The 22,429-nt window shown below is 36.5% G+C and overlaps 1 protein-coding gene across 1 annotated transcript in view; it reads left to right on the top strand.

Moving 5' to 3' along the window:
• Positions 1 to 22,429, top strand: part of IQCM (IQ motif containing M) — a 735,830-nt gene that overhangs the window by 533,662 nt on the left and 179,739 nt on the right. Inside the window, exon 15 of the mRNA XM_042782394.1 lies at positions 10,680 to 10,841. Coding sequence (XP_042638328.1) covers positions 10,680 to 10,841 — 162 coding nt within the window. The remainder of the gene's footprint in view (positions 1 to 10,679; positions 10,842 to 22,429) is intronic.

Here is a 22,429-nt window from a genome sequence, read left to right as displayed (position 1 = left end):
TACGTTTGTGAGCCATTTATCTAAGATAAATCTCTCTCTCTCTCTCTCTCTTTCTCTCTCTATAAATATATATATATATACTTTGCTGGTTTTTGTGTTTCTCTAGAGAACCCCATCCAACACACTTATCAATAGTAGACTTTAATAACTAAATCTGCCATTTGGTTCAATAACATAAAGTAATTATTAAAACCTTGTTTTCCACCAAAATCTCCATGATGCACTTTGGACTGATATTGAATTTAACAATTCATACCTGTATCCTTTTTAAGTGTATATCGGTGCTGGGATTTACATTAAAGGTAAGCACATCAGGAAGAAACTGACACTTTCAAAATTTATGTACGTTTAAAGTTTTCCCCATTAAAAGTATAGTATTTCTTATCCATCTGAGATTGTGTTGTTGGTGCATTTTTGTTGTTAAAATAACCATGAGTAATAATAAAGGAGCAATTGTGATAATAGGTGGTGTTTATTTTTATGATCTTCTCAAATTTAAAAACTCATTGCCGTGGGGTCGGATCCAACTCATAGTGACCCCTCCTTAGGTTTCTGAGGCGGTATCACTACGGCAGTAGATTGCCCAACCTTCCTTCTGAGGAGTTGTTGGTGGGTTTGAACTGCCAGCCTTCTGGTTAGCAGTCAAATGCCTTTGGCACTACACCACCAGAGCTCCTTTCATGATCTTAGTAGAATGTATATTGACAACCTTATGTCAATTTCCTAATTCAAAAATTGTTACAATTAACTTTTCTTAAAAACTAACTGTAAACTGTAAAATATTGTCTTTAGTATTCAAGTTCAGAATCTGCAAGAGGGAGTCAATTAACTCTTAGTAAATAAAGCCCATTTTGGGATACAGAGTAGGGCATCTTTGGGTTCTCTGACAACTTACCACCCTGAACAATAAGGATATTGAGTCTCACTTATTTGTCAGGAAGGAAAAACTAGAGGTGACTAAAGAGGTCACACAAGTTTAAACAAGTTTAAATTCCTAGCAAACTCAGTGGGTAATAGTCTAGGAATAGTAGTTTGGACCCAAAGGTTCTACAATCACCCCTACAAAATGCGTTATTGTGGAGAAGGCTGGAATCAGAAAATTGACTGAAAACAACTATGAGCTGCTGCTTTGTGAGAGAAATGATAGTGCTAACCAGCAGACTATGGAAGAAACAGCTGAAGAATTTTGAAAATTTGGAAGTAGGCTTCAAAGAGAGAGATCACCAGTTGCCTGGCAATGAATGAAGCCACAAAGAGTACCATAATACCAGGAAAAATGTGTTAAAATATTGAGGCATCTTGAGTGTGTGTACACATTTTAAAATTAGACAGAATTGGGCTTAGATCCTTGCTCCACCACTCACTAACTGAAAATACCCTGTAACATCTCTGCTTCAAGACCTTTAATTATGGAAAGAACATGACAATAGTTAACTCATGAGATTGCCAACAAATTGAATACATGTAAGGTGCCCTAGTGGTGCAGTGGTTAAAGAACTCTGCTGTAATAAAAATGTACATGTGATTTTAGGATTAAATGAGCTAATATTTGTAACCAGTTTAGCACACTGCCTACCAAATACTGGCAGCAATTGTCATCATATTCAGTTATTAATTTAAAAAGACTATTGACCTTTATTGACCTTTTCTAAGTGTCAGGCACAGAGCTAGGTGCTCGGGCTACAATGGTCAGCAAAAATGATGAACCTTGCCCTGCTGGAGATTATAGTTTTGTGAGGAATATGGATATCAATCAAATAATTATATAAATAATATTATAAATGATATAATAGAGGAAAAAGAACAGAGAGAAATAACTCTGAGATCACCTAGTGTGGAGGCTTAATCTACTTTGAATAGGAAGAGATAACTTTGGGGAAAGATATGAAAGTGGTGTAAAAGTGAATGAAGTAATGGAAGGAAGGGTTTTTAAGGAGAATATCACACAGACAGAGCACCTTTGCAAAGATTCTGGATCAGGAGGAAACAAGATGTATATGAGAAGCTGAAATAAAGGCAGGAGGAAACAAGATGTATATGAGAAGCTGAAATAAAGGCAGGACAAATAAATGGAGGTAGAGGGAGGGGCTAGAATATTCAGAAGCTTCGAGGTCATAATAAAGTGCCAGACATTATTTTAAGAGCATCAGGAGGCCACTGAATGCATTTTAATAGGAAAATGTATGGTAGGGTTTATATTTTAAAGATCTGATTTCTCTTTAGAAACAGGGATAAAGGAGCCAAGAGTAATCTAGAGAAGACCAATTAGGAAGCAAAGGCATTTGTATAAAAATAAATGACAGTTTTTCTAGTTGCTGACAGTGAGGAGTGAGACAAGTATCAAGGAGCATCCCAGTTTTGTAGGCTGTGCCATTAGATGGATACTAGTTACTGAGCCACTCCTCGGAAGGAAGGTTGGGCAATCCTACTTCCGTAGTGATACTGCCTCGGAAACCCAAGGAGGCGTCGCTGTGAGTCGGGGCCGACTCGACGGCAAATAACAGCAACAAGAAGTTACTGAGAGAAGAAACCCTGGCACAGGACTGGCTTAGGCATACAGAGTTTGAGATGATTATTTGTTGGCCAAATGCATTTGTCAATCAGGCAATTGGATACCTTGATTTTTACTTTTATTAATTTTTATATTTTAATACATCTAAAGTTGTACTATGTGTATGAGCAATGTCAAGTCATTGCTAAATTGTCAGTCTTTTCATAATTCCTAGTGGTATATAAAGAGCTATATGAATAGAACTCCTAGTATTTATAAGGAGCTCTAGTGGTATAGTGGTTAAGGCACTTGACTGCTAACCAAAAGGTTTGTGACTTGAACCCACCAGCTTCTTTGCAGAAGAAAGATCAGGGAGTCTGCTTCCATAAAGATTTACAGCCTTGGAAACTGAGGGAGGGTTGCTATGAGTTGAAATTGAGTCAATGGCAATGAGTTTGTTTTTAGTTTGAGTGGTATAGCAAATGATGGAGCCACCGTAATCTGGAATGTCATACTCAGTGAAATATAGTATTTATTGGTGCTGTTGCTAATAATAATAACAAGCAATGTTCATAAGACAATTTATAGCAACAAACACACCCATCAAAAAAGAGGAAAGAACCAAAATTAATACCTTAACTCAACATCTCCAACAATTACAAAAAGAATAGCTAAAAAAAGCCTACATTCACTAGAAGGAAGGAAATAATAAAGATTTGGACACAAATAAATGAAACAGAAAACAATAGAAAGAATCCACAAAACTAGAAGTTGGTTCTTTCAAAAGATTAATACAGTTGACAAACAATTGGACAATTTAACAAAGAAGAATTCAAGTAAAAAAATGAAATAGGATATGTCACAAAAGAACCAACTAAAATAAAAATGATACTAATAGAATATTGTTTTGTAAGTCTTAGCCAGAACAATAAGATAAGAGATGGGGGGGCATTCAAATTGGCAAAGAAAAAGTAAAACTATCCCTATTTGCAGATAATGTGATCCCATACGTAGAAAATCCCAGAGCCTCAACAAGAAAATTACTGGAACTAATAGAAGGATTCAGTAAAATGGCAAGATTAATATGCCAAAATCATTTTGATTGCTTCACCCTAACAAAAAACACTCTGAAAAGGAACTCAGAGAAAACATACTGCTTATAATACATACAAACAAGATGAAGGATTAAGGAGTAAATCTAACCAGAGACATAAAAGACCTACACAAAAGAAATTACAAAGCACAACTACAAGAAACCAAAATAGACCTACATAAGTAGAAGAATATACCATGCTCATGGATAAACTTAACATGGTAGAAATAGCAAAAATACCCAAAGTGATCTACAGATATATTGCAATCCCCCAAAAAATTCCATTATCATACTTTAAAGAGATGGACAAACAAATCACCAACTTTACATGGAAAGGAAAAAGACCATAGATAAGCAAAGGACTATTAAAGAAAGAGTACAAAGTAGGAGGCCTCATATGTCCCTATCACAAAATCTAATTTCAAACAATGGTAGCCAAAGCAACCTGGTAGCCATACATTGACAGACACAGAGACAAATTGTACTGAATTGAGAACTCGGATATAAATCCATCCATCAGTGGTCAGCTGATCTTTGACAATGGACTGAAATGCATTAAATAGGGAAGAGTTAGTCTCTTTAACAAATGGTATAGGCATAATTGGATATCCATTTACACAAAAATGAAACAGCATCCATTTCTCTCACCATATACAAAAATTAAGACCTGAAAAAGAAAACCAACAAAACAAAAAACCTTACAAAAAACTGAGACCTAAATGTAAAACATAAAACTATAAAGATCATCAAAGAAAAGATAGGAGCAAACGTAGGGGTCCTAAAGGATGGCAACAATACAGTAGAAGATAGAACTGAAAACACACAAACAGTAGGAGACAAACTAGATGACTGTGACCTCCTAAAAATTAAACAATTATGCACATCAAATGACTTCAAAAATAAAAAGAGATCTTATAGACTGGGAAAAAATTGGGAACAACATACTGGACAAGGAACTAATCTCTCTAATTCATACCAAATTTCAAAATCTCAACTATAAAAAGACAAACTATCTAGTTAAAAAATAGTGAAAGGACATGAACAAACACTTCACCAAAGAAGACATACATGTGACCAACAAACACATGCAGAAATGCTCATGATTATCAGCCATTAGAGAGATGCAAATCAAAACAATAATGAAATATCATCTCACAGAGAATTAACAGCAAAATGCAAGAAAAGAGAAAGTGCAAATGCTGACAAGGGTGTGAAGAGATGGAAACCCTCATACACTGCTAGTGTAATTGTAAAATTGTACACCCAGTGTGGAAAATGGTTTGGTATGTCGCTAAAAAGTTGGAAATGGAAAAATGTGATCTAATAATCCCACTACTAGGTATGTTGTTGTTGTTGTTAAGTGCCACCAAGTCATCTCCAATGCATAGTGACCCTATGCACAGCAGAACGAAACACCGCCTGGCCCTGAGCCAGCTCCATGATTCTTGCTATACTTGAGCCCATTGCCACTGCCAGTGTGTCAATTCATCTTGTTGAGGGCCTTCCCCTTTTTCATCGATCCTCCACCTTACCAACCATGACATCTTTCTCCAGGGAATGGTCCCTTCTGACAATGTGACCAAAGGAGAATTCTGGCTGCATTTCCTCCAGGACAGACCTGTTAGTTCTTTTAGCAGTCCACAGTGCTTTCAGCATTCTTTGCCAACACCACAGCTCAAAAGCATTAATTCTTCTTCCGTCTTCCTTATTCATTGTCCAACTCTCACATGGATATGAAGCAATTGAAAATACCATGGCTTGGGTCAGGTGTACCTTCGTCCTCAAGGAGACATCTTTGCTCTTCAGCACCTGAAAGAGGTCCTTTGCAGGCAATTTGCCCAGTGCTATATGTTGTATCATGTCCTGACTGCTGCTTCCATTGACATCAATTGTAGAACCAAGCAATGTGAAGTCTTTGACAACTTCAGTCTTTTCTCTATTTATTATAATGCTGCTTATAGATCCACTTGTGAGGATATTTGTTTTCTTTATATTGAGATGTAATCCATACTGCAGACTGTACTCTTCAGTCTTCATCAGTAAGTACTCCAAGTCATCCTCACCTTCAGCAAACAAAGTTGTATTGTCAACATATCACAGATTGTTAATGATTCTTTGTCCAATCCTGATGCCACATTCTTCCTCATATAGTCCAGCTTCTCGAATGTTTACTCAGCATACAGATTGAATAAGTATGGTGAAAGGATACAACCCTGACACACACCCTTCTTGATTTTAAACCATGCAGTGTTCCCTTTTTCTGTTTGAACAACAGCCTCCTGGTCTATGTTCAGATTCCTCATGAGTACAAGTAAGTGTTCTTGGAATTCCCATTCTTCTCAATGTTATCCACAATTTGTTATGATCCATACTATCCAATGCTTTTGCATAGTCAATAAAACACAAGTAAACATCTTTCTGGTATTCTTTACTTTGAGCCAAGATCCATTTGATATCAGCAATGATATACCTTGTTCCACATCCTCTTATGAATCAAGCCTGCACCTCTGGAAGTTCTCTATCAATAAACTGTTGCAATCATTTCTGAAATCTTCAGTAATATTTTACTTGCGTGTGATATTATTGATATTATTCAATAATGTCCACATTCTGTGGGATCACCTTTCTTTGGATGGGTACAAATATGGATCTCTTCCAGTCAGTTGGCCAGGTAGCTGTCTTTCAAATCTCTTGTCATAACCAGGTGAGTGCCTCCAGTGGGGCATCTGTTTGTTGAAACATCTCAGTGGGTATTCCATCAATTCCTGGAGCCTTGCTCTTCACCCATTCCTTCAGCACGGCTTCAACTTCTTCCTTCAATACCATTGGTTCTTGAATATGCCACCTCCTGAAATGGAGGAAGATTGACTAGTTCCTTTTGGTACAGTGACTCTGTGTATTCCTTCCATCTTCTTTTGATGCTTCCTGCATCAAATTGAACTATACCCATGAATATGTATAGGTTTGACAGAGGATATTTCTACATGTATATTTACCTGTGCTGCAAATATCACAATGAATATATTAGAGCATACAGGGGACAAAGTTATGAAACTTCTTACTCATAACTAACCACTTTGAGTGAATGAGTTTCTGGGCCTCAGAGCTCAGGAGCAGAGTCTTGGGGATATCGAGGTAAATTTTCATAGGGTAGCCCACAATGACAATGTTCTACATTCCTGCTTTAGTAAGCGGTTCCTGGAGTCTTAAAAACTTGTAAGAGGTCATTTAGGTGCAACTATTGGCCTCTCTCCATCTGAAGCAAAGAAGAATCAAAAACAAGACATCAAAAATGTATGGAAACAATTAGTCCAAAAACTAGTAGACCACACAAACCCCAGCCATAATGACTCTGAGAAGAGAACTAGATAGTGCCCCACTACCACTGCTGACCACTCTGAAAGGGATTGCAATAAGAGGTCCTGAATAAAGTGGGAAACAATGTGGAGCAAAGTTCAAAATAATACAGTGACCACCTTTCCTGGTCTGATAAAAGGACTGGTGTAACCCCTCAGACTATGGCCCTTAGACACCTTTCAAACCTGCAACTGAACTCACCCTTGTGGCTCAACTCTCAGCCAAACAATAGACAGACCTATATTGAACCAGGGAAATACACACTGCTTAGAATAATCAACCATATCAGATCAAAAGGGCAGCATGTGCCCAGGGATAAACCTTAGAAAGCAGGAGTGGATAGGAAAGAAGGACGAATGGAAAAGGAAAACACAGGGTGAAACTGGGAAGAGTGATGATATATTGTGGAGTTTGTAATCATTATCATGAAAGAAAATGATTATGAATTATTGAATGGAAAACTAATATGCTCTGTAAATTTTCATATATATATATATATATATATATATCACTGCCATTCAGTACATTCCAACTCATAGAGATACCCATAAGGTTTCCAAGGCTGTAAATCTTTATGGAAGCAGACTACTTCATCTTTCTCCTGAGGAGCAGCCGAGGGGTTTGAACCACTGACCTTTTGGTTAACAGCTAAATGCCTTAACCACTACACTACCAGAGCTCCATAGAAAGAGAGATGATAGAGAGATGGCGAGATGGATGGATATAGATATATGTCCCACCAGCTGCTCCTCAGACGGAAGATGAGGCAATCTACTTCTATAAAGTTTTACAGCCTTGGAAACCCAATAGGGGTTGCTATGAGCCTGACTCAATGGCAGTAGGTTATATTTCAAAAAAAACTCAGCCAAAACAAAATTCATAGAACCTTGTTTATATAAGCTTCCAGGTTCCATTTGTATTACTCATTTGGTAGATGGTGACTTTAGCAAGCCTTTTGGCTACAAACCTTCAATGTTTGTCTGATGCTAAAGTTAATGTTATAATATAATATCCCTGTAAATTCAACTCTCCATGGATTTCATGTTTTTCTACTTCATCTTCTTCAATCAGGATAAGCTCATAATTTAGAAAGTGGGAGTTCTACATTCTCCACAACTTAGATTTAATATGGGCATTATTTTTCCTGAATTTAATACATTTACCTTTATGGAAAATAATATGCTTTATTAAAATTGTTAACCTTGTCAAATAATGTTACTAAACATCTTTTTTTTTCCCCTAAGATAAATGATTTTGAAAACTATAAAGTGGGGGAGAAAGAGGGAAATTAAATGCAATTTTGTCCTTTCACACTAAACGGCAGCTATTCCTGCTAGTTTTTATTTCTTTTTTGTTGTTCTTTATTATTTTAATGAGAGAAGTTCTGATCCATTTTCATTCCTTATTTTGTTTGTTGTTTAGCTATAAACTAATATGATTTCCTAAGGACCTCTGGTGTCTAATTGGCTAAAGCACTCAGCTTCTATTGGAAAGGTTGGTAGTTCGAACCTATGAGCTGCTCCTTAAGAGAAAAGACCTGGTGATCTGCTCTCCTAACTATTAACAGCCTAGAAACCCTGGGGGGCAATTCTGTTCTATCATTTATATGGTCACTATGAGTTGGAATTGTTTGGATAGCACAGAGCAACACATATGATTTCCTATGGATTTAAGGATCAAGAATTGAATTCCATTCCTACCTTCACAAGAAGAGTAGATATCTACATTCTGAGTGTCTCCTTGCTCACCTTTTTGGAGTAAATTATTGTTTTAGGAGACTGCCTTCTTGGATTTTAGAACACCAATTTATAAATGAATAAATAGATTATAAATTGGAGGCCCAAGGGACATAGCCAGGTTTTTTTTTTTTTTTTTTTTTTTTTTTTTTGAAATTAAAATGATCTTTTACTCTAGTTTCCTCATATACTAGTTAATAGGGTCACTGTGAGTTGGAATCAGCTCAACAGCAATGGGTAGTTAATGAAGATCATGTTCAGATAACAAAGCTGTGTTTACAATTAAGAGGTTCTTTAAATAATGCAAGTCCAATTTCATCATTTACAGACTGAGAATGTTACTTAACTTCTCTGGGACTCAGTTTATTCTTGTAAAATGGAAATAATACCTATGGGGTCTAAAAAAATACCAAAAACCAGACTCACTGTGGTTTAGTGGATTGTGACTCATAGAGACCCCTCCTTGGATTTCTGATGAGGTATCCCTATGGAGGAAGTAGATTTCCCAATCTTCCTTTCAAGGAGTGTTGGGTGGGTTTGAACCACCAGCCTTCTGGTTAGCAATCAAATGCCTTAGGCACTTAGCCACCAAGGCAACTCTATGAGATCTACTTCACATGAAAATTAAATGAGTTCATATTTTAAAACACTGGGAACAATTCCCGACACATAGTAAAATTTGTTGTTGTAATGTTAGTTCCAACTCATGACAGCCCACATGTTTCAGTGTACACTTGTGCTCCATAGGGTTTTCAATGGATGAATTGTATGGAAGGACCCTTGGTGGCACAACTGATAAGTGCTTGGCTGCTTACTGAAAGGTTTGTGGTTGGAACACACCTGGTGGCTGTATAGGAGAAAGATCTAGTGGTTGTTTCCATAAAAATTATAGCCAAGAAAACTCTATGGAACAGTTGTACTCTGTCACATGGAGTTGCTATAAGTCTAAATTGACTGGACAGTGCCTAAGAACAACAATTTTACAGCAGTAGATCACCAACCAGGACTTTCTTCCACAGTCTTTCTTTACTGGGTGGTTTCAAATCACCAACCTTTTTCTTTCTAGTCAAGCGCAAACCATGTGTGCTGCCCAGTGCTCATGCTATGTTAATATATATATTATATATTGATTATATATGTTATATAAACTATGGAATATGCATTATTATATTTTCTTTTAAAAAATAACCTAAGAATATTAATTCTTTCAGTAATTCCCATTTCTTACACTCTACATTTCCTCAACATTTTTGCCAGATTAATCTGACTTAATAGTTTAAAGGCTGCTAAGAATAAAAAAAAGGAGCTCTGGTAGCATAGTGCCTAAGGCACTTGACTGCTAACCGGAAGGCTGGCGGTTCAAACCCACCAGCCACTCCTTGGAAGGAAGGTTGGGCAATCCTACTTCCGTAGTGATACTGCCTCGGAAACCCAAGGAGGGGTCGCTATGAGTCGGGGCCAACTCGACGGCAAATAACAACAACAACAACAAGAATGAAAAAAGGAGCTCTAGTGGCACAGTGGTTAAGGAATTTGGCAGCTAACCAAAAGATCAATGGTTCCAACACATCAGTGACTCCACAGGATAAAGATAAGGCAATCTGCTATTGTAAAGATATATAGTCTTGCAAACCCTATGGAACAGTTTATTGAAGAATAAAGATATATAAAGTTATATTATAGTATATATAATGAAGTTATAGTATATATAATGTGAATGCTATCACTGATTATTTCAATTTTTCCATGGCTATAAACTGCATTGTTTTAAATAGATAGCATTTTAAGATGATATTAGTAAAGCTCTTACTCCTTAATTTTTTTCTAGGAATTGTCTTAATGGTAAGATATTTAGTGAAGCAATTTTGGCAAAGAAAATCCTTATTTTTGGTGTAACTATTAGCATCCAAATTTTATTCCATAAAAGAAACACATTACACATTTTATAAATTATCTGAATTTAAGCTTTAGTGTTCTTTTCTTTTTTTCTTTTTTTTTACAGGTGACCATGAAAGATTTTCTGAACTAATCAAGAAGTTCAAAGCCATTGAAATGATATTCACACTCTATCCACCTCTAGGTGCCAAGGTGATTAAAAACACACAACTTAAATCAACTTGGCTGAGACCTATAGTAAATGGGGAAGAAGGATATAAATATATAGGTAAGATGCTGAACTTTTTTTTTTTTTTAATAATAAAAAGGAAAGACACGTTAAGCTATTTCATTTGTGTTCATCACTTAAATGATGTGTGGTGATACACAGATTCTTTTGAATATTATCATTACTTTTTAGGTATTATGCCTAAAATTAAAAAGTTGACAATTTTTCAATTTGGTGGCTCCAATAGAGTATAAATTTAAGATCATTGTTTTGTTTGCTCTTGTATATCTAGATCCGATAAAGTGTCTGCCAAACAGTACCAGTAACAGTAGGAACTCTGGTGGTGTAGTGCCTAAGGCACTTGACTGCTAACCAGAAGGTTGGTGGTTCAAACCCAACAGCCACTCCTTGGAAGGAAGATGGGCAATCTACTTCTGTAGTGATACTGCCTCAGAAACCTAAGGAGGGGTTGCTATGAGTCAAAATTGACTTGACGACAGTGAGTTTTTTAACAGTACCAGGGCTCAATAAATGTTTGTTGAATAAATAAGTGAGTATCTTTTACGTGTTCTTAGCTATTAGGGTACTCCTCTTGTAAATGAGAAAGATCTTGGAAGGACAAGTGTTAACACTTAGATAAATATTTTCTCTAAATATATAACTATTTTATTTTAAAGTAAAAATAAAAATTAGTTATATCCTATCAGAAATAAATTACGGTATGTAATCTATAGCAAGATACAAAGTATTATAAAATTTCAGGCATTATGGGTTTTTATGAAAACCTAATTAATTCTAAAGATACTCTAGTGGTGTAGTGGTTAACAGATTTGGCTGCTAACCAAAAGGTTAGTGGTTCTAACCCACCAACTGCTCTGTGGGAGAAAGACGAGGCAGTCTGCTTTGTAAAGATTTATAGCCTTGACAACTCTGTGAGGGAGTTTTCTACTCTGTCCTGAAGGATTGCTACGAGTCAGAGTCAACTAGATGACAGTAAGCTTAAATGATTCTGTGTTGTGCTTCCAAATATAAATAGATCTTGCTTTTATTAATTTTTTAAAAATGTACTTTTTCATTTTAACTTACATATGAAAAAAATGCTTATACTTTAAGTATAAAGTTTGACATTTTTATGTATGTATATACCCATATTGAGGAATCTCTGGGAGGCACAAACGGCTGAGCACTCAACTACTAGCGGAAATATGGGTGGTTCAAACCTACTCACAGGTGTGTTGGAAGACAAGCCTGGTGATCTACTTCCATAAAGCCACAACTTTGAAAAGCCCATGGAGCAATTCTACTCTGTACATATGGGGTTACGCTGAATTGGAATCCACTGGATGGCAACTTGGAAGGAAGGTTGGGCATGCTACTTTTGTAGTGATACTGCCTCGGAAACCCAAGGAAGGGTCGTTATGAGTTGGATCTGACTTGACGGCAATGAATTGGTTGTTGGTTGGATGGCAACTAACAGCAATAAGTAACATTGCTCATGCTCTTTGGTTAATACCATTCCAACAAGAGATAGCTATTGTGATTTTCTTATCATAGATCAATTTTACCCAATCTTAAAATTCATATAATGGAATAACTGTATTCTTTACATCTGACTACTTTCATTCAGCTGTGACATTCATCAATGTGTACTCCAGTTGTTGGGACAATTCGGTTGTTTCTAGTTCACTACTATTATGCATAAAGCTGTAATGAACATTCTTGTATGTGCCTGTTTTTGTTACCCAGTGCTGCTCTGACAAGAATATATCACAAATGGGATGCTTGAACAAACAGGAATTTATTCTTTTACAGCTTGGAGGCTTTCAGTCTGAGTTCAAAGTGCCAGGCTCTAGGAGCTGGGTGAAAGCTCCTCAACCTTGGGCTTCAGCTCTGCCTCCTGCTCCCGGCCCACTGGAGCTAGAGGCTTTTCTTTACTCAGACAGTTGCTGGCTACTGAGACTGACAAGCCCAAGGCTGACAAATAAAAAATCACAGTCCCAATGTTACCAAACCACACAACAGGCCATTAATTCAAGTCTATTGAAAGTCCCAAGGTCGGCAGAGCATGGCAGTGTGTTGAACAACAACGCGGCTACATGCAGGATTCAAGTGAGCCATAAGCTAGAGACCGTTCCCAAAGCTGTTTCTTATGTATGGGAAGCAGACCACATCCCTAAGAGCTACTCAGCTCTCCCAGTAGATTCTACCATGGAGTTAATTGCCAATCTCATCATTGGGAATAACTACCATCAGCTGCCCAGCCACTCAACCAGGCCCAGCCAAGTTGACACAGAAACTCAGCCACCACAGTGCCTTTTTTAAAACTTTTACATATTATTTCACTTAGGTGTATATTTTGCAGTGAAGTTACTTAGTCTTAAGTAAACATTTTTTAGCTGTATTAGATACAGCCAAACTATTGTCCAAAGTGGTTGTACTCCCCATATGCAACTGGAAGTGTTTTACTCCCAGTAGCATAATTCTAAATTTACTCATAATAATGTGTAAAACACATACCTGATGTTAAATAAGAGTTTCAGTTCATCTACATCGTGGGTTTACAAATATAACTCAAAAGCTAATATTTTTAGGTTGAAATAAAGAATATAAAAAAATAGACTATATGTGGCCCACAAAGCCTAAAATGTTTACTATTTGGCCTTTTACCCCAAAATTTTGCTAATACCTCTTCCCTTCAACACTTGGTACTACAAGTCTTTTTTTTTTTTTTTTTCCTTTTGCTCATTATTGCTATTCTGTTGTGTGTATCATATTTTTTTTTCCTAAAATATTTTTTGAGGCATAGTGAACAAACAGTGCGTTATGGATTAAATTATGCCCCCTCCCAGAAATATGTCCTGAAGTCCTAATTTCTATACTTGTGTAGGTGACCCTGTTCAGAAATAGGAGTTTTCTTTTTTATGTTAATTAGGTCATATTGGAGTTGGGTCAGCCCTAAACTTAATCCCTCCTGAATGGTGTCTTATAAAGGTAGGTACAGGTAAACAGAGAAACACACACAGGGGGAAGACAGTCATGATATGAGGACCTGTGTACAAGTAAAGAATGCCAAAAATTGCTGGCAGACACCAGAAACAAAAGAGGCCCACAGAAGGAGTTGGCATGATCAAGTCTATGATTTGGACTCTTAGCCTCTAAAACTGTGAGAAAAAAAAAAAAAAAAAGTTCTTTGAATCTGCCCACTTGTGATTTGTTGTTCTTGTTACCACAGCACTCTGTAACTAGGACTCAGTGACGTGAATTAATGTTAAGTGTACAATGTGATGAGTTTGACAAATGCATAAGCTGTGTAAGTCACAAGCATGTTAAGATATACTTCATTTCCCTCATACCAGAAAATTCCCTCATGATCCTTCCCAATCAAACCTTATTCCAGTCTTACCAGACAAAACTATTATTTTAATTTCTCTCCCCAATAGTTTTGACTATTTTAGAACTTTGTTGTTGTTGTTGTTATGTGCTGTCATGTCAGACCCACCTCATAACAACCCCTCCTTGGGTTTCCGAGGCAGTATCACTACAGAAGTAGATTGTCCAACCTTCCTTCTGAGGAGGGGCTGGTGAGTTTGAACTGCCAGCCTCCTGGTTAGCGGTCAAGTGCCTTAGGCACCATGCTACCAGAGCTCCCTTTAAAATTTTATATAAATGGAATCACAAACTATGTATGCTATTTTGTCTGGTTTCTTTTGCTCAACATATTTTTGCAATTTGTGCATGTAGTTAAGTAAATTAATAGCTTGTTTATTGTAATTGCTGAGTACCATTCCATAGTATGAATACCTTTGATGGACATTTCGGTTGTATTCAATTTTTTAGCTATGATAAATAAAGCTGCTATGAATATTATTATGCACTAACATTTGAGGGGGAGCTCTGGTAGCATAGTGCCTAAGGCACTTGACTGCTAACTAGAAGGCTGGAAGTTCAAACCCACCAGCCACTCCTCAGAAAGAAGGTTGGGCAATTTACTTCCGTAGTGATACTGCCTCGGCAACCCAAAGAGGGGGTCGCTAAGAGTCGGATCCAACTCGATGGCACATAACAACAGCAACAACATTTCAGGGCATGGGTTTTGATTAATTAGGTATAAACACCTACATGTGTAATTGCTGGGTCATAGGATTTTTCTGGTTAAGTGCTGTCGAATTGCTTATGACTCATAGCAACCCTGTGAGCAATAGAATGAAACAGTGCTCAGACCCATGCCATCCTCATAATCATTGCTATGTTTGAGCCTCTTGTCGCAGGCAGTATGCCAATCTATTTCACTGAAGGTCTTCCTCTTTTTCACTGACCCTGTACTTTAACAAGCATTATGTCCTACTGCAGGGACTGGTCACTCCTGATAACATGTCCAAAGTATCTGAGAGGAAGTCTTACCATCCTAGCTTCTAAGGGGCATTTAGAATACATCTCTTCCAGAATAGATTTGTTTGTTCTTCTGGCAGTCCACAGTATTTTCAGTATTCTTCCCCAACACCATAATTCAAATGGATCAATTCTTCTTTAGCCTCCCTCATTCATTGTCAAGCTTTCACATGTACATGAGGTGATTAAAAATACCATGATCTGGATCAGGCACACTTTAGTCCTCAAAGTGACATACTTGTTTTTTAACATTTTAAAGAGGTCTTTTGCAGCAGATTTACCCAAAGCAATACATTGTTTGGTTTGTTGACTGCTGCTTTCATGGACGTTAATTATGGATCCAAGTAAAATGAAATCCTTAACAACTTTAGTATTTTCTCCATTTATCATGATGTTGCTTATTGGTTGAGTTGTGAGTATATTGATTTTATTTATGTTGAGGTAAAATCTTTCTGAAAGCTGTAGTCTTTGATACTCATCAGTAAGTACTTCAAGTCTTCTTCATTTTCAGCAAGCAAGGTTGTGTCATCTATATATATTGCAGGTTGTTAATGGTCTTCCTGAAATCGCATTCCATGTTCTTTTCCATGTAGTACAGCTTTTTGGATATTTGCTCAGTGTAATGATTGAATAAGTAGGATGAGAGGAACAACCCTGAAGCACAACTTTCCTGATTTCAAACCATGCAGTATCCCCTTATTCTGTTTGCACAACTGCCTCTTGGTCTGTGTAGAAGTTCCACATTAACAGAATTAAGTATTCTGGAATTCTCATTCTTCACATGCTATCCACAGTCAAATGCCTTTGCATATTTGTTGAATAGGGTTATGTTTAATTTTATAAGAAATAGTCAGCTATCCAAGAGGTTGCACCATTTTACATTCTCCCAGAAAGGTATGAGAGTTCTAGTTGATCCCAATCCTCAATAACACAGGATCCTGTCATTCTTTTAAAATTTAATCACTTTTATAAGTATGCAATGCTGTGGTATTGTAATTTTTTATTTCCATAAGGACTAATAACTTTAAGCACTTTTTCATATACCAAATAGCAGTTTATATATACATTTTTAAATGATATATCTATTTGAGTCTTTACTCTATAAGGATTGGTGATTATTATGTTATAAGAGCTCTGGTAGCACAGTGCCTAAGGCACTTGACTGCTAACCAGAAGGCTGGCAGTTCAAACCTACCAGCCACTCCTCGGAAGGAAGGTTGGGCAATCTACTTCCGTAGTGATACCGCCTCGGAAACCCAAGGAGGGGTGGCTATGAATCGGGTCCGACTCCATGGTACATAACAACAGCAATGTTATAAAAAGATAATCAGAATTGAATTGTAGGACTTCTTTACATATTTTTTGATATAAATATTCAATCCAGTCAATGGTTTGACTTTTCATGTACGTTGTAATATATTTTTGTATCAACTTAATTGAGATATAATAATGGACATATTTTAAATGGCACATTTTAAAGTATACATTTGATACATTTTAATATATGTATACACCCGTGAAACTGCAACTATAATCAAGATAAAAAGCATATCTGTCATACATAAAAGTTACCCTTGCCCCTTTAGTAATCCTTTTCTTTCATGCCTTCCTATCACCCTCACCCCCATGCACTATTGATCCTCTTTCTGCCACTATAGATTAGTTTTAATTTTCTAGAATTTTATATAAATTAAATAATGCAGGCTATACTCTTACTTGGTCTGGGTTATTTCAATAAGCAATTACTTTGGGATTTCTCCATGTAGCAACACGCATGAGTAGTTCATTTGTTTTTATTGCTCAGTAGTATTTTATTGTTCAGATATACCACTGTGTTTTTATCCATCACCAGTTTTGGCAACTATATTTAAAAATGCTATGAACATTCATGCACAGCACTTTTTTAAATAGATGCTGTCATTTCTCTTGGTTTCTGTTTATATTTCTATTTAAATGTTCCCTTTATAGCATTTCCTTGAAATCTTATTAAAATTGTACCTACTTCTATTACTCTTTAACTCCTTACATTGTATCTTAGCTACCTTGTACTGTGATAACACAAATACTACAAATGGCTTTAAAGGAAGGACATTAATTTTCTCACAATTCAGGAGGTTACAAGTCCAAATTCAGGGTACCAGCTATCTCTGTCTGTGGGCTCTGCGGAAAGGTCCTTGTCTCTTTCAGTTTTTATAGCCCTGGTGTTCCTGGGTCCCTTTGCAATCTTCATATGGAATATACCCCCCCACACACACACACACACACAACTCTTCCAAACTCCCTTTTCACCTGCTTCCGTGTCTAATCTGCTCTTTTTATAACTTGGAAGTGATTAGGTTTAGCACACCCCTGTGTCATATGACCTCATTAACATAGCAAAGAAAACTCTATTCCCAAACAAGATTACATTCCCAAGTACCGTGGTTAGAATTCCAACACGAATTTTGAAGGGGCACAATCCAATACACGACACCTTGTATTACAGTGTTATAAAATTTCTACACAACATTTCTCACTACCTGGCCTTTTATTATGGATTTGCTATTGCTGGGGAAAGGCTGAATCGTAGAGTAGGGGTACGTATCACACTGTAAGAAATGGCTAAACTGTTGTACAAACAGGTTATACCATTTCACATTTTCTATCAGCAGAGATATGAGAGTTGCATTTACTCAGCATCTATACCAACACTTGGTATATTAAGACTTTTGGATTTTCGCCATTCTTGTTGTTGTTGTTATGTGCCATCAAGTCGGACCCGACTCATAGTGACCCCTCCTTGGGTTTCCGAGTCAGTATTACTATGGAAGAGATTGCCCCATCTTCCTTTGGAGGAGTGGCTGGTGAGTTTGAATTGCCAGCCTTCTGGTTAGCAGTCAAGTGCTTTAGGCACTATGTGGTTTAAATTTGTATTTCTCTAATGGCTAATGATATTCAGCATTTTTCATGTAATAATTTTCACTAGTATATCATTTTTGGTCAGGTATCTGTTCAAATTTTTTTGGTCATTTTTATATTAGTTTATTTGTTTTCTTATTATTGAGATTTGGAAATCCTTTAGATATTATGGATACAAGTCTATTGCATATATTTACAAATAGTTTCTCCCAAACTTCTTAGTCTTTTAATACTATCTTCTGGAGAACAGAAGTTATTAATTTTTATGAAGTCCAAAAGTACATATTTGATACATTTTGACATATGTATGCACCTATGAAACCATAACTACAATCAGGAAGAAGTTTTTATTTACCAATTTATTATTTTATGACTCATACTTTCACAGTCATGTTCAAGAAATGCTGGTCTAGCCTTTGATCACAAAGACTTTCTTTAAGATTTTGTATAGTTTTGCATCTTATATTTAAGATATATGACATATTTTGAGTTAATTTTTGTCTCAAGGTATAGATTGAAGTTTAGATAGATAGATAGATAGATAGACACTCAAATGTTCCAGCACTCTTCATTGAAAAGATTATTCTTTCTTTTATCAATTGATTTTCATATTTGTCAAAACCAAACAGACCAAAGGATATATACAGATAGCAAATAAGCACATGAAAAGATGCTCAACATCATTAGTCATTAGGAAATTAAAACCACAATGAGATACAACTATTTAGGTATTGTTGTTGTTTGGTGTCTTCAAGTCAGTTCTGACTCCTAGTGACCTTCCATATCACAGAATGAAACATTGTCTGGTCCTGCACCATCCTCACAACCATTACTATGTTTGAGCCTATTGTAGCCACTGTGTCAGTCCTTTTCATTGATGGTCTCCCTTTTCTCTGGTGGTCCTCTACTTTACAATCATGATGTCCTTCTCCACAGACTGGTTCCCTCAAGTCTCACCATCCTTGCTTCTAAGGAGCATACTTCTAAGGACTGTACTTTTTCAGGACAGATTTGTTCATCCTTTTGATAGTCCATAGTATATTCAGTATTCTTCACCAACAGTATTATTCAGATAAAACAATGTTCCTGCTGCATTTCTTTTTCATTTTTGAAAATGCCATGGCTTGGGTCAGGTGCATCTTAGTCTGCTGCTTCCACAGGCATTGAATGTAGATCCAAGTAAAATGAAATTCTTGACAAACTCAACATGCTCTCTGTTTATCGTTACATTGCTTATTGGTCAAGACGTAAGGGATTTCTGTTTTCTTTATGTTCTGGTGTAACCCTTACTAGAGAACATAGTATTTGATATTCATCAGTAAATGCCTCAAATCTTCTTCCCTTTCAGCAATCAAGGTTGCGCCATCTGCATATCACAGGTTGTTAATGAGTTTTCCTCCAATTCTGATGTCATATTCTTCTTCATATATTCCAACTTCTCAGATTATTTGCTCACCATGCAGATTGTTGAGTAAGTATAGTGAAAACACATACATCTTTCTAATTTTAAACCACATAGTATGTCTTTGTTCCATTTAAACAACTGTTTCTTGGGCCTAATACATGTTCCACATGCCATTCTTCACAATGTTATATATAATTTATTATTAGTCACACAGTCTAATGCCTTTGAATACTCAGTAAAACACAGGTAAACATCTTTCTGGTATTCTTTGTTTTCAGCCATGATCTATCTGACATCAGCTGTGATAACCCTTGTTCCATGCCCTCTTCTGAATATGGTTGAATTTCTGGCAGTTCTACATTGATGTACTGCAGCAACAGTTTTTGAATTATCTTAAGAAAACTTATTTGCATGTGATATTAAAGATAATTTGATAATTTCTGCATTCTGTTGTATCACTTTTCTTTAGAATGAGCATGTATAAGTGAAGCTCTTCCATTTGATTGACCAGGTAAATGTCTTCTAAATTTCTATGCATAAACAAGTGAGCTCTTCCAGTATTAGATATTTGTTGAAGTATTTCATATGGTATTTTGTCAATTCCTGAAGACTTGTTTTTCACCAGTGCCTTCAGTACTGCTTGGACTTCTTCTTTCAGTCATTTGTTTTTAATCATATACTACCTCCTGAAATGGTGGAATGTCAATCAATTCCTTTTGTCACTCATTTATTACAATGGCTAACCTAAAATAAAAAATATGAGTATATTAAGTCTTGCAAATGTGGAGCAATTGAAATATTCATACATTTGTGGTGGAAATGCAAAATGGTACAATCACTTTGAAAATATTTTGGTACTTTCTTATAAAGTTAAACATCTAATCACCATAAATCACAGCCATTCTACTCCTTGGAATTTGCCCCAGATAAATGAAAACTTTTGTTTACACGAAAATCTTTGCATGGTTATATATAGAAACTGTATTGATTGTTGTTGTTGTTGTTGTTTGCTGTCGAGTCAAATCCGACTCATAGCGACCCCTCCTTGGGTTTCCAAGGCAGTATCACTACGGAAGTAGGATTGCCCAACCTTCCTTCCGAGAACTGTATTGATAGTCACCAAAATATGATAACACAAATGCCTTTCATTGTTGAATGAATAAAAAAAAAATTAATACATTCATAAAATTGAATACTATTCACCAATAAAAAGGATTGAATTGCTGATACTCAAAACAAAATGAATGAGTCTCAAATGAATCACAATAAGTCAAAAAAGGACAGGCTCAAAATCCATATATTGCATAATTTCATTAAAATGATAGCTTGGAAAGGCAAAACTACAAACTTAGTGATCAGAGTTGTGATTTCCTGGGTTTAAGGCCAGAAAGAAGGTTTGATTACCAAAAGGCAGCATGAGGGAGTCCTCAGGGTTCTGGAACTATTCTAAATCTTGATTATAGTGGTGCTTGAAAAACATGATGAATTTGTGAAAACTCGTAGAAATGTTCATCAAAAAGAGTAAATTTTACTGTAAATAAAATAAATACACTGATCAAAAACAAAATACACAGAGAGGAATTTATGTGATTGGCAAATAAGCCCAGAAAAAGATGTGCACATTCATGAGTCATTAAAAAAAGTTACAGTCAAGTGCTTGATGCTCGAGGACCTTGTGTGTTTCAGAGTAAATCTGTGGTCCACAGGCTTTTCAATTGCTACTTTTTCAGAAGCAGAACACCAGGCCTTTCTTTAGAGACATTTCTGGGTGTATTTAGACCTCCAGCCTTTTGGTTAGCAACCAAATAACTTAACTGTTTGCATCACCCAGGGACTCCCACTTGTCGTTGTTGTTGTTGGGTGCTGTTCAGTCAATTTCAGCTCATAAAGACCCCACATGACAGAATAGAGTTACCTCAGAGGGTTTTCTTGTCTGTAACCTATGGAAGTAGATTGCCAGCTCTTTCTTCTGAAGAGCTTTGGGTTTGTTCCAACCACCAACCTTTCTGTTAGAAGCTGAATGCTTAGTCATTGTGCCACTAGGGTTCCTTCATTAGTCATTATTGTTGTTAGGTGCCACACAGTTGGCTCTGACTCATAGTGACCCTATGTACAACACAACTAAATACTGCCCTGTTGTGCACCATCCTCACAATCCTTGTTGTACTTGAGCCCATCATTGCAGCCACCGTGTCAAACCACCCTATTGAGGGTCTTCCCCTTTTTTGCTGACCCTCCATTTTACCAAGCATGATATCCTTCTCCAGGGAATGATCCCTTCTGACAACATGACCAAAGTAGGTGAGACAAAGTCTGCACATTCTCACTTGCAAGGAACATTCTGGCTGCCCTTCTTCCAGGACAGATTTGTTTGTTCTTCTGGTAGTCTATGGTATTTTCAGTATTCTTCATTAACACCACAATTCAAAAGCATCAACTCTTCTTTGGTCTTCCTTATCCATTGTCCAGCTTTGACATGCATATTAGGCAATTGGAAATACCATGGCTTGGGTTAGGTGCACCTTAGTCTTCAAAGTGACATCTTTGCTCTTCAATACTTTAAAGAGGTCTTTTGCAGCAGATTTGCCCAGTGAAATACAACATCTGTTTTCTTGATTGCTGCTTCCATGGATGTTGATTTTGGATCCAAGTAAAATGAAATCTTTGACAATTTCAAACTTTTGTCCATTTATTGTGATGCTGCTTATTGGTCTAGTAGTGAGGATTTTAGTTTTCTTTATGTTGAGATGTAATTCATACTGCAGACTATAGTCTTTAATCTTCATTAGTATGTGCTTCAAGCAATCTTCACTTTAAGCAAGCAAGGTTGTATCATCTGCATATTACAGGTTAATGAGTCTTCCTCCAATCCTGATGTCATGTTCTTCTTTATGTAGTCCAACTTCTTGGATTATTTGCTCAGAATACAAACTGAAAAAGTATTATGAAATGACAC

The sequence above is a fragment of the Orycteropus afer genome, unplaced genomic scaffold (assembly GCF_000298275.1).
Source record: "Orycteropus afer afer isolate SDZICR_OR568_19922 unplaced genomic scaffold, OryAfe1.0 scaffold00297, whole genome shotgun sequence".
NCBI classification, from domain to species: domain Eukaryota; kingdom Metazoa; phylum Chordata; class Mammalia; order Tubulidentata; family Orycteropodidae; genus Orycteropus; species Orycteropus afer.
This window is presented reverse-complemented; position numbering and strand designations above follow the sequence as displayed.